Genomic DNA, 13,551 nt, shown 5'->3' with positions numbered 1-13,551 from the left:
GGCCACTGGACTCTAGCACACCTGTGTTACAATCTTTGCATTGATTCTGTATTAGTTTCCAAGTCCAGTTCAAGGTGTTGGCTGCTTACATTAAACTTCTTCATTGCTTGGGGCTCCTATACTTGAAAGATCCTTAATTCTAATATAAGTCAAAGCAGCACCTTTCCTCAGCATAGCAGCATCCATTGGTAATCCCTATATATGACAATGCATTCTGTGTTTCCACATTCACAGATTTTTTTCCATAACTGCCCAAAGAGCCTTCCAGAAGATACTAGAAATGCCCCCATCTCTTTTGCAATGTCAGAAAGTTTATAAAATGGACGTTTTAACAGAGACTTTGGAATCTCTTGAGGTTTTCTGCAGTCTGCTGTTTCTTAGGGTATCTGTAAGGTTTCAGCTGACTGTTCTAATGGTTTGAAGTTTGGGGACCAGATATGGGCATTGACCCAAAATACTACGGGTTTTAAGACACTAAAGGAGCCTAAAATATTCTTACTTGGCTATTTGAAAGAGTATTGGATCTGGTGATGTTGAATTAGTAATGGCTTTGGTAACAGCAGTGAGGATGTGCATAGCAAATATGCAAAAATCATGCTGCTACTTAGGTAGTATCGGAGATCTGTAATGTGGCTTTTCTAACTGAATTAACCTTCAACCCATTATAAAGGAGAAGGAAGAGTTCCAATTTTAAAATGTTGTTAAAATGGGATGTTTGTTGAACACTGGAATGAACTAGGTTGATTCTCTGAAGACTACATATATGGTGATCTGAATAACAGTTTGATGTTTTAAGGTTTCTGTGATTTTCATGTGGTTTTTAATCTCTTACCTGTCTTGAGACCCAGTTGCCTGTGAAAAAAATGAGCTTATAAATGTTTTAATTAGTTAAATAAAATCCATGCTAGTTAATATTTTGGTAGCTGTTGACATTCATTGGCTCTTTGCTCAGTTTTAAGTTATTCATGTGAATGTTAAGGTTCTTTCTTTCTGCTTTTTGTTCATGGACCCAGTGTCTTTAACAACCCCAAACCATAGAATAATGATATATTTCTTCTAAAGAATTTTAATTTAACTTTAAGCCTTTATGCCTAGCAGAAGAAGCCGCTGCCAAAAACTTTGCAATGGCTGAGTAGTTTACATCCACATAGTTTACACCCATATTTTACATCCAAATAGTTTAAATCCACCTCTGGATCCAACATTCTCTCTCTATTTTTAGCAGTCTACCATTCTGTGTATTGATAATGCCAGAACGACATGGAAAATAATTATTCGAAAAGAGGATACCAAAATCTTGCCATCAAAATGTATAGAAGGGGAGGCTCTGAGGGAACAGTAAGGGTGGATAAATAATGAGAGGGTCCTTTTGTTGGGGAAATTCCTAGTGCTAATGGGGATCAAATCTCCCTTTCTCTAGTCCAGGGGTAGTCAATCTGCGGCCCTCCAGATGTCCATGGACTACAATTCCCAGGATCCCCTGCCAGCTTTCGCTGGCAGGGGCTCCTGGGAATTGTAGTCCATGGACATCTGGAGGGCCACAGTTTGACTACCCCTGCTCTAGTCCAAGTTGAAATAAAATCCAGTTATTAGGCATGTCAGTCTTTTCTAGTGTTTTGAAGGATTTGTGGATGCGATATCTTCAGGACTGACTCCTCGTTTACAAAATTTATCATCTCATATCCTGGTCTTTAAGCTGGATCCTGGCTGAAGAGATATCAGAGATCAGCTTTTGGAACAGTGTATAGAATTTTAGCTCTAATATTTAAAGCATAGAGCCATACTAGTGCTTCAGCTGATTTAATGCCTAGCTCTGGCCTATTTGCTCAGATGGCAATACATGAGGGAAGGCCCCGTATCCATTGGGGAAAAGAGAAGGAATCAAGATTATCCACTGATTTATTAACTGCTGGGATGTAGATTGGGACACCATAGAGAAACTACATAAGAGCTCTAGCTTTAAAAACCTAAAATGCTGCTGGAAAGTTCTAAATGCCCCCCCCCCCACCATATAATAGAAATGAATTATCACTTTTATCAATCCTGAAACTTTTAAATAGGCTTTTGTCTGTGTCCTAATTTAAATTAAATGGGATGCAAATACCTAGATACTTATAGATTGCTACCTGCTACCTGAATATTACATACATTTATGTAATATTCAAGGAGTATTGGTATTAGATAGTCTTTCTAAAGACCTTGATTTAGAATTTAGAATCATTCTAACTGCTTTACTCCAACAGTCCCAGTTCTAACTGAATTATTACAATAGGAGAACCCCCTCATTATTTCATAGAATCATAGAATCATAGAGTTGGAAGGGGCCATACAGGCCATCTAGTACAACCCCCTGCTCTACGCAGGATCAGCCCTAAGCATCCTAAAGCATCCAAGAAAAGTGTGTATCCAACCTTTGCTTGAAGACTACCAGTGAGGGGGAGCTCACCACCTCCTTAGGCAGCCTATTCCACTGCTGAACGACTCTGACTGTGAAAAATTTATCTGCCATTACTGTTCCCTTGGAGCATCAAGCATCTATGCTAGCCTGTTTAAAGATTTTATATTTAGATTTAGAATAATTCTCAAGATTTTGGACATAGAAGATTATCTCTAAGGATTGATGATCACAATATATCAAAAGCTTTTCATTAAGTTCCTAAGGTCAACTGTAGTTCCAGAAAGCAAAAATCTGCAAATAACAAAATTGAAATTTGCTGCTTAGCTAAAATGGAAGAGCAAAATTGGTGTCCCTTGATGGTATTTGGAAGCTTTGTAAACATAAATTAAAATGCAAAGGTGCCAATAAACACTCTTGTTTGACAACCTTGATTATCCTGATCTTTTCAGAGAGCTGACCGTCAAAAGTGCAATGTACCTGGGCAGAAGAGTTCATATAACGAAGACTAATAAGACATAGAAGATAACGATATATAAACATTGCTTTTAATTTTTCCTAAAGAAGCCTTTTGGCATCGAATCAAATTTGCCTTTAGATCCATAAAGGCAGCAAAAAGGATCCCTCCAGGGTCAGAATATTTATAGGCTAAATAAGCAAGAACCACATAATGATCTAGTATCCTTTGACCTGGCTGAAAACCAATTTGCTCTGGGCCAGTATCAAAGGTTCAAATTTTGGACATTCTATGTAAGAGATAGGCACAGGAATCAGTGTATGACCTTCTCCTCTATGAAGGGCATCTTAAAATACACAAGGATTTGGCAGCTATTTGAGCACTTATATGCCTTTGTGACTTACTCATTATGGTGTTCCTGCTGCTTACAGCCCCTCCTGGCTTATCATGGATCATTTATTATTCCTGAAGCATCACAATTCCACAAGACAAAGCTGATGTCCCTAGGGTATGTCTCCACCGGCCTTTCCCCAGATCTGCTCCAATCCACATGGCAACTAGCACTAATTCTTCCAATTGTCATGCTAGTAGATGCAAGAAATTATAAAAGAAGGATCTTGGTCGTGCAATGATTTACAAAGAGAGAGGTATTCAGGTTTTCTCTTGCTGTTGTACTTGCTTTCTTTGGTTCTATTTTAGTACTAAAGTACTGCTGGAAGACTTTTTGCAGATCAACTGTTTATTGCTAGTGTGATGGTGACAGTATCTACAGTGTTGGGTTTACATCTGAGAAATCCTTAAGTACAAAATCCCCACCAAACATTGAACATCAAAGACATATAATTTAAATTCCATGTTATTGCTATTTTACAGGCTATTTTTTTTTTGGGGGGGGGACCGAATAACAGCATGCTGAAGTCCTTGTAATAAAGGTTTTCTTGTGATAAAAGTCCCATTTTAAGAAACTGAAGTCCTCCAGTGGTAGATAATATAATTGCAGCTATAGGAGAATGCATAAGAAAGCTGATCTCAAATGTTCGAGCAAAAATAGAGGCTATTTATTTTGCAAAGTTACAATACATAGTGAGCTTTATTACTGTGGTTTGATCTCCTGTTCAACCTTGTAATATCGAGTATACATTTTTTGGGTACATAGACTTCATGCTCACATCAAAGCTTGTCTGTGTTCCTTCTGTCTGTCATATTGCTGAAGCTTCGTGGTATTGCAATATGTCACCTACTGATTTTAAAAAGACCTCTAGTGATGCAGGTGGGGGAAAGTATAGCTGTCACAGGAGGTTAGAGCAAAGAAAATAGCACTGATGAGACTGAGATCCAAAATGGGCAGACCTGAAAAATCCCAGAACTATATTTGGGACCACCAGATAACTGAAGTTAAAAGGCATTTAAAGGGTTTGCAGTCTCTTTAAAAGCCTTCTAGGTAAACTCTCCACTTGGAGAAGGCATTTAAAGGACCTGTGAACTCTTTAAATGCCTTTGGAGTTCACTCCAAGCTGTAGCCACAGCTTGAAGAAGGCATTTAAAGGCACTGGGAGCCCTTTAAATTCCTTCAGAGTTTATTCCAAGCTGAAATTGTGGCTTGAGATGTTGGAGATTGAATCTGGGACCTTCTGCGCACAGAACATGTGCTCTGCCATTGTGAAACAGGCCCACTGTTAAACAAGTACCCTTACACTGAGTCAGCCCATCTATCAGTTATCTACTGTGAATGGTGGTGAGTCTCCTGGAATCTCAGGTAGGGGTCTTTTACCTCATCTATAGCAGCTCCAATCAAATATATATACACTTGTCAAAATGGTGGTAGTGGTGGAAAATATCATTGAGTCACAGCCAGTTTATGGCAACCTCGTAGGGTTTTTAAGGCAAGAGACATATTGAGGTGGTTTGCCATTGCCTGCCAAATACTAGCTAGAGCTGACCCTACCTAGCTTCAGAAATATGATAAGATTGGGCTAGTCTGGATCATCCAGGTCAGGGCAAAAACTGTGTATAGATGATAATGTGATCCTCTTACATGTGAGCTGTTTCCAGTGTACATGCTATAGACTGGCTTGAAACCCCAGGATTGGATCCCAAGTACTTTTATACTGATTCAACAATGTCCCTTTGTGAGCTAAAGGTCACTTTTGAACTCAACACCATCCTTTGGATGCAGCCCAGTCTACATATGTTAAGAGCTATGGTCAATTATGTACAGCAAAACACTTCATGGACACACGTTAAGATGTACATGCAGATTTCTTGCCTATTACTTTCTAGAAAAGCATTTTTGTATAGGAATTTAGTAATATGTAGAACAGAGATAGACTGGGCTTAGAACATAAGGTATCTGGGGAAAAGCCATTTATAATGCTAGTCATTTAAAATGCATTGGATGAGTTGGAGAACCAGGAGTGCTTTTAGAGTGTTGGATCATAATGCAAGATATTTTTTTACACCTAATTAGATCCGGCACCATTTTTATATGCTGCTCTCCTTGAGTGTCCTTGTTCTCATCCAAAATTTTGACAAATCCTCTAATGTCAACCATGACTCCTACAATAATTAGGTACCAAAATGCCAACCCAGCTTGTGCCTTGAGACAGACTCCTTGAGAAAACTCAGTAGACCATCAGCAGAGATGATTCTAGAGGATAAAGGGGATTTGAATGCTTATACGGCCAGGTTTTCTGATGGGAATCTCATACTCTTTTGCGAACCTAGCATCGAACACTAATAAGGAAGAATTAGTGCTGGCTCTTCTCTCCTCTATTTCACTTCTGTATTAGGATTATAATACGTTTTAATGTTGCAGAGTATGTAATGCATATCCTACAATAGTCCTTTTATGTCCTAATCTTATAAAAGATTTTGACCACAATATAGAGATCCAAGCTTAGTCATGTCTATTCATGATCTATAATTTGTGTTTTTGTTTTAGCATGTTCCTTCTTTTTGGGATCTGATGCATTGCAAATAGAGTTTATGAGATTTACTGTGTGCTGGTTGCTACCTCATCATTCCTCTGAGTAAAGACCAGGCACCGCACAAGGGAAGTTGAGAACAGCTGCAGTTCAGGATTGTTGTGTAGAGCAGTGGTCCCCAACCTTTTTATCATCAGGGACTGGTCAATGCTTGACAATTTTACTGTTGCCGATGGACATTGCTGCCGCTGCCTGAGCCCCTGCTCCACTTGCTTTCCCGCCAGTGCCCCTGACTTCCCAACGCCAACTGGGGGGCGATGCCAGCAGCAGCTGTGCAGTGCCATGTCGAGGGGGAGCCCCAGCCATAGCGGCCGCCGGAGAACACCAAAGGTGAGCCGGTGGCAGAATGGCAGGGCAGCAGCCAGGGAGGAGGACGAGGGGGAGCCGTGGCCCGGTACCGACTAATCTTCGGACCGGTCCCTCGACCGGAGGTTGGGGACCACTGGTTAGGGTTACCAGGACACTCTTGGTAACCAGGTATTTCCCAACCCAGACTTGACCTAGTATGGGGTGCTGAATTAAGAACTAGGGGCTAAAGGCATTTATGGGGATCTTGTCCAATAAATTAAACTGCCCTAGTTGTAAGATTTATTTGCACATTTTTACTAAACATAGATTATATTTTCCATTTGAAATATTATGAATGGAATGCAATGCAGCTTTTTAAAAGTATACGTAGAAGATATTTTATGTGCACTTGTATATTTGAACCATATAAAAATGACAAACATGTTTTTAATATTTTATGCTTGATGCCAGGGAACTTTCATTGCTGTAGCACCAAAATTTTGGAACTCACCTATCAGGGAGATTGGTCTGTCTCCTTCTATTGGTATCTTTCACCAACAGGTGAAGACTGTTTACTTTGTCTGGCATACATTCGATAACAGTTACTGGCCCTCCTTATAGTGTTGTTCATTTATGTGTTTTAATTGAATAATTTTGATGGAAAGGCAACAGAAAAAATGTTTTGAATAAATTAATATTGCCTGTTCTCCCCCACCCCCCAATCCCGAACCGATTTTAGAACTTAGAATAGGGGCATTTCCCATGAAACAAAGTATGAAGCAAGCAGATTTCTTGCTACAAATGTTGACCCCCCCCCCAAAAAAAAAAAACTCTGTTATCATGATGCTTTGTAAAAAAAAAAATTGTTCCTAAATATTTTTGTTTTACAACTGTCACTGTTTGATCAATGGAGATCTGCTCTAATGCTTTTGCACTGGAATCCAGAAAAAATGTACATGCTGCTTAACAAGGGAAAATAGATAAATTAGCCACAAATACATCCTTAAAATTCATGAGAATATGCTGACATCCATGTAAGCATTAACTTTATGCAGTCTGAATATTCCATGAAGCTACTGATGTAGAAATATCTACATTTTGGGGGGGGGGGCAATCTTCAAATTAATGTTTTGAATAGGAAGATGTGTGCAATTGTTCCACTGCTTCCTCAGCTTGCTTTCTTCCAAAAGCTGGAGTTGTGCGCTAAGAGCACAGAAAAATTAATTGCAGGGTAGATGTGCTAATACATAGAGTTGGTATTTCTTTCACAGGTAATCAGAAAGCTAACGGGAAATCTGCAGGTTAGAACAGGCTTGTTAATTTTTAGCCATTTGTACACAGTACTGCTGTGCATATGGAATGGGATCACCAAAGGTCATTAATACATTCTGGTACCTTATATGACTGCTCATCACACACACACAGTGAGACTGGTTGTGTCCTTAATGTGTGAAATAGTCTTTGCTAGGATAAGGTTGCCAGCCTCCAGGTGGCGTCTGGAGATGTATCAAAATTGTAACCCATCTCCAGACAACAGCTACCTTGGCTGCTTTGAAGGTTGGACTGTATGACATTATACCCTGTTGAGATCTGTCCCTCCCCTGTCCACTAGGGATGCCGGCCCCCAGTTGAGACATGGGGAGTCTCTGGAATTGTAGCTTATCTTCACACTAAAGAGATCAGCTACCCTGGAGAAAATGGCTGCTTTGGAACATTTATCTCTTAACATTATACTCGACTGAGGTCCCTCCCTGCCTCATATCCTGCCCACTCCCAGCTCAAAGACTCCAGGCATTTCCCAACCCAGACCTGGCAATTTGACTGTCCACAGCAGGGGTAGTCAAACTGCAGCCCTCCAGATGTCCATGGACTACAATTCCCAGGAGCCCCTGCCAGCATTCACATGGAATTGCAACCATACTTGTTACATGGTGTAATAAGTAGTAAAGCAATGTGGTGTTAGTGGTGAAGAGTGGCAGACTCAAGAACTGGGTTTAATTTCCTACTTCTCCACATGAAGACTGCTGGGAGAACTGGGGTCTCAATTCTCTCAGAACTCTCTCAGCCTGTTGTGGGGAGAGGAGGGGAAGGCAATTCCTCAAGATAGAGGCAAAACAGAGTATAAAAATCTTTTTCTTTTTCTTCCTCTCCTTCCATACCTGATTCCATATAGTGTAAAGTACCATGCTGAGAGCATGTGTTTTGAGTAAATTCAAATCCATTTGAATGAATGAAGCCCTTCTTTAAAACAAAGCAACAAAACCCAGGTTGCAGTATGCTGTAGTTGTAAAAGATCTGTTTCCTGCTGCACAGAACTGTTTTCTGATGCCCAACCTAATCCTGTGGCAAAATTCTGGGGTTGAGTGAATGTCTGCAAAAGTCACCACTATTCCACTTTACCATGGGACATTCCTCATACACTCAGTGCAATCCTTTGCTGAGTTACTCCCTGGAAAAGAGCCTAATGCTGGGAGCGATCAAGGGCAAAAGAACAAGGGGACAACAGAGAATGAGGTGGATGGATGGAGTCACTGAAGCAGTCGGTGCAAACTTAAATGGACTCTGGGGAATGGTAGAGGACAGGAAGGCCTGGAGGATCATTGTCCATGGGGTTGCGATGGGTCGGACACGACTTTGCACCTAACAACAACAACAAAGCACCTTCAAATGGATGCATGCAGGGTGGAATAATTTTGCATAGGATTTTGCTGCAACACATATGCATGTATATTTCACATTACTGAATGATTTGCAGGTGAAGCTCATGTCTGGTCTCATATAGATTGTATACTGTGAAGTTTGAGGTGTGGCAGCTAGTTAGGGTTGCCAACTTCCAGGTGGTTGCTGGAGATTTCCTGAGATTATAACTGATCTCTAGATAAGAGAGATCAGTTCACATGGAGAAAATGGATTAAGGCATTCCCTCCTCAGGCAACCCTGCAGGTGGTTCACATGCCCATGTAATTTGTTGCTAATATAGTTATCATCAGAGGGCTGCACTATAGAATGCAGTTTTCCTGGGTGCATCTCTTGAGTCTAGGGAATTTCATGTTTCCCATGGATGTGCAGGCCCAGCTCAAATCTCAAATGTAACATGTGAGGCAAATGGGCTTCAAAATTTCAACCTCATGCCATTTTCCTGGCTTGAAATTACCCATGCGAGCCATTATTTATCCAGCTGGAAAAACCTAATGTGTAGCCCATTGGCACGTATTACGTTCCCCCAACACAACCAACAGCATCTCCTGGAGATGGCCCAAGTCAGGAAAATGGCTTGGAAGAGAAGGGTCAAGCCATAGCCCCACTCCAAAATGGAACACCACATGTTTGAGAAGCTCAGAACTTCCAGGTCATATGTGTCAACTGGAACTCCCTGGATGTTCCCAGGAAAACTGTGTTTTATGTATACCTTTCCCATATTCTCTTCCCTAGTTCCATAGCATGTCTTGCCAAAAGAAATCTGACAAAACTGTTCATTAAAAAAATCTGTCCAGTTAAGTGTCATTGTTTTCTAAGGGAGAACAATGGCTTAAATGCTTTTAATTTGTGTGTAGAATTTTGCATCAGTAGGAGACTGTCATTAGGAAGCATTCCAGAATTGCTAGCAAAGGAAACTAGGAGAAATCTGTAAGCCAACTAAATTAACTTTGATTATTCAATGCTGATGGATACTTCTTCTTACACTGAGTTTGGTTACGGAAGAAAATCAGGCATTTCTTTCATTCACTACTGGTTTTAATTATTTTTTTTTATTATGCCCTTGTATCAGTAAGGCCATGGCAACATGTACTGCTCATTCCATTTTATATTCAAAACAACCAAACGAAGCCGGTTAAGCCAAGAGTCAATTGGCTCAAGGTTAGAAATCTGAACCCACGATTTTCCAGTTCAAGTCCTATTATTTTGTCCACGGTCCCAAATTGACTTTTCAGTCCCATTTCCTAAATGTATAGAATGGCATTTAAAAAAACCCTGAATCACCTTCATATTTATTTTTACTGGAACATTCATGGCTTTAAACCCAATTTTGGGACCCACTGCTGTGGCTTTCACAGGTGAAACAGCCACAGTACAAATAAGAGGCGCATGCATGATAAAGTTAAGTGGGAAATTTTCAGCTCTTTGATGTGTCAGCAGCCTTTCTTGCCAAAGCAAACATATTTCTTGCAAAAAGCATTATTCCCGGACAGATGGCTCTAGTAAGCAGCCAGCTTTGGTGTTATTGTATTGCACAACTTGCAAGCAGTCAGAGAAAATCCATAAATCTAGGCTACTGCATTTGGCTACTTTTGCTTTATTTGCTTTGGCCAACTTCCTAACTGTTGTTCAACTGAATGATTCAGTAGAACGTAGAGAAACAGTCCTTCCCTTGCATGCCCAGTTTCATACTGCATCACCTCAACAGGCTCTTTTGAAACATATACTCCTCCATGTTTACTTTGCTTAACCACCTCCTGCTCAGTATGTTGTTCATTCTTCCCAATTAAGGTATTGCTCAGGCCTGTAAACAAGTCATTTTCGGATTAAGAGATGTTGCAGGATGCAAATTGCCTTCCTTTCACAGCCACTCTTTCAAGCAAATAGCCCCTTCCATCTCTGCCATGGTTAAGAGGAACATTGACCCCAATTTAAACAGAAGCGGAGACCAATCAGGGTTGCCTCTCGACCAGATTTCATCCTAACAGGCTTCATACCCTAATTAAGCAGGGTGGTTCTACTTGCACCCATACCGTGGGGATCCCTAAATGTTGTAGCCCTGCTAAGATTTCACTTCTGCTACACAGATGGAATTACTTCTTACATTTGTGTTCTTTGTTATGCCAGTAAAATTGTACAGTTATTACTCTAGATATGCTGCTGCAGGGCTGTAACTGAGCTATTTCTGCATTTCAAACTAGCAGTTTCTGGTATAAGTTGACAGAATAAGTAGCGATCGTTACCATATGTGACAGAAGTTCTCAGAATCTGCCTTCCTTCATCAATTTCAAAACTGTCCAATGATCCTTAAGAACAGTTTTTAGATGTGGTGACTTTTGGAATCCGTGAGGTAAAATGGTACTGCGGTCCTTATAGTGACAATTGAAAATTGCCATGTATTTTTACACCAATGTGCAAAAGCATTTCCCACATTTAGTTACTTATTATATTCAGTAGAGCCTCTTGTGGCGCAGAGTGGTAAGGCAGCAGACATGCAATCTGAAAGCTCTGCCCATGAGGCTGGGAGTTTGATCCCAGCAGCCGGCTCAGCCTTCCATCCTTCCGAGGTCAGTAAAATGAGTATCCAGCTTGCTGGGGGGTAAATGGTAATGACTGGGGAAGGCACTGGCAAGGCCATCCCGTATTGAGTCTGCCATGAAAACGCTAGAGGGCATCACCCCAAGGGTCAGACATGACCCAGTGCTTGCACAGGGGATACCTTTACCTTTACTATTATATTCAGTATGGGTGAAAGTCTACAAATCCACGTTACCGTGTAGTGACTCTGAGAATCAGCCTCTTGTAAGTCAGATTCTACTATTCAGTTACTTTGCTGTTTTGTTTCATTGCATTTGATAGTTCTGCAGTTCTCTTGTGCTTTATAGCAGTGGTCCCCAACCTTTTTATCACCGGGGACCGGTCAACACTTGACATTTTTACTGAGACCCAGGGGGGGTGTAGTCTTTGCCGAGGGATGTTGCCGCCTGAGCCCCTGCTCCACTTGCTTTCCCGCCGGCGTCCGTGACTTCCTGCCACCCGGGGAGGGGTCGTTGCCAGCAGCAGCTGCGCAGTGCTACACTGAGGGGGAGCCCCAGCCATGGTGGCCACCGGAGAGCACCAAAGATGAGCCGGCGGCAGAGTGGCAGGGCAGCCCCTGTGGCAGCAGCCAGGGAGGAGGAGCCACAACCCGGTACCGACTGATCCATGGACTGGTACCGGTCCCCGGCCCGAGGGTTGGGGACCACTGCTTTGAAGAAAAGGGTCTGACCTTGAAGACAGCTGAAGCTACTTCAGAAGGCAGCATCAGTTGTGCTTGCTGACTTCACTTGCAGCCATTTTTGGAGACTGAAAGACAGGCAACACATTATTGGCTGCATATGAAAGCATGCTCACAAAATCTGGAAGCGTGTACTGTACATATGTAGATCATACTATTTGGCCATATATGAATCAGCCTACAGCAAATGTAACCCCTTCACTGTGGCAGTCTAAGAGTTATACCCTTGAAGTTTATTGAAGTCAATGAGCAGGTGCAGGCTGATGATGGTACTGGCTAATGTAGCAGCTATATTATATGAAGAATATTCAAGAATGCTGGTTTAGTTTGGTGTTAGTTGTACAGGAGAAATTCGGGTTCAAATCTCTGTTTGGCCACGAAGCTCACTGTGAAGTATCTCTCTACATGTCATTTACCTTGCAGCGTTATTGTGAAACTAAATTACTACTCAGAGCTGCTTTCTATAAATTATAGTAAGATAATAGCAGAAAATGATCATAGACAATCACAGAGGGGAAGAAAGAACTCCTTCATTTTTCAGATTTCTCTGATGAAGTGGGTTCTAGGCCACAAAAGCTTCTGCTGCAATAAATCTTAGATGCCATGTGACTCCTGTAGTTTTGGCCGCTGTAGACTGAATGTCTTCTTTGGATCATGAATCATAGAATTAGTATTGCTACCTTTCCCCCTATTGTGGCTCAAACAACATTTTATTTTTTTTTGCTGAGAGGTAAAAATCAAACTGATACGTGATGCTGCTGCTGAATCATCTTGCCAGAAAAGAAATCTGTATCTGTTGAATTTCTGCTAGCTGATTCAGATATGACGACCATAACTAGGTAAGGCTGTGCAGGATAGTTTTTGTAGGATTTGCTATATCTAAATTCTCCTTGATAAAGTGCCATACTGATCATCTGTTGCAATAGTGTTATATGATATTTAAAAACAGTGTTGCTGTGGTTAAGTGATTAGTCTGTTTTGCTTTTTAAAATTGTTTCTTCATTCACAGGATTGATGACTGTTTCTGTGCTTCCCGGAAGCTGGATGCTGTAGCCATAGAAGCAAAATTCAAACAAGATTTGGGATTCCGAATGCTGACCTGTGGCCGAACAGACCTGGTCAAACAGGCCATTTCTTTATTGGGTCCTGATGGAATTAACAGCATGAGTGAACAGGTACAAAACCGAAACTGATTAGATGAGTAGCCCCCCCCCCAATGTTTTGTCATTTATATGTACAAGGTTCTCTAGCTCTTCCCACTACTCTCTCTTACTTAACTAATACTTTGGATAAAATGCAGAACTCCGTGTCCGTTGTAGTTCAATTTTTCAAAGTCCCCACCCCCTTTACAGATTACAGGTGTTGGTGCTTTGTTTTCCAGATGTCAAGGAGGAAAACTGCAGCCCAGGTTTCTCTAATCTAAGAAAGAAAAAAAAAACTTTTTAAAAATAAC

General features: G+C 41.1%; 1 protein-coding gene across 3 annotated transcripts in view; it reads left to right on the top strand.

The window, feature by feature from the left end:
- ABTB3 (ankyrin repeat and BTB domain containing 3) overlaps positions 1–13,551 on the top strand; it is a 241,559-nt gene that overhangs the window by 190,169 nt on the left and 37,839 nt on the right. For all 3 annotated transcript variants that reach the window (XM_077339675.1, XM_077339674.1, XM_077339677.1), the window contains exon 5: positions 13,108–13,273. In XM_077339675.1, coding sequence (XP_077195790.1) covers positions 13,108–13,273 — 166 coding nt within the window. The remainder of the gene's footprint in view (positions 1–13,107; positions 13,274–13,551) is intronic.

The sequence above is a fragment of the Paroedura picta genome, chromosome 5 (assembly GCF_049243985.1).
Source record: "Paroedura picta isolate Pp20150507F chromosome 5, Ppicta_v3.0, whole genome shotgun sequence".
NCBI lineage: Eukaryota > Metazoa > Chordata > Lepidosauria > Squamata > Gekkonidae > Paroedura > Paroedura picta.
Note: the sequence above shows the minus strand (reverse complement) of the source record. Positions and strands in the feature narration are given on the sequence as shown.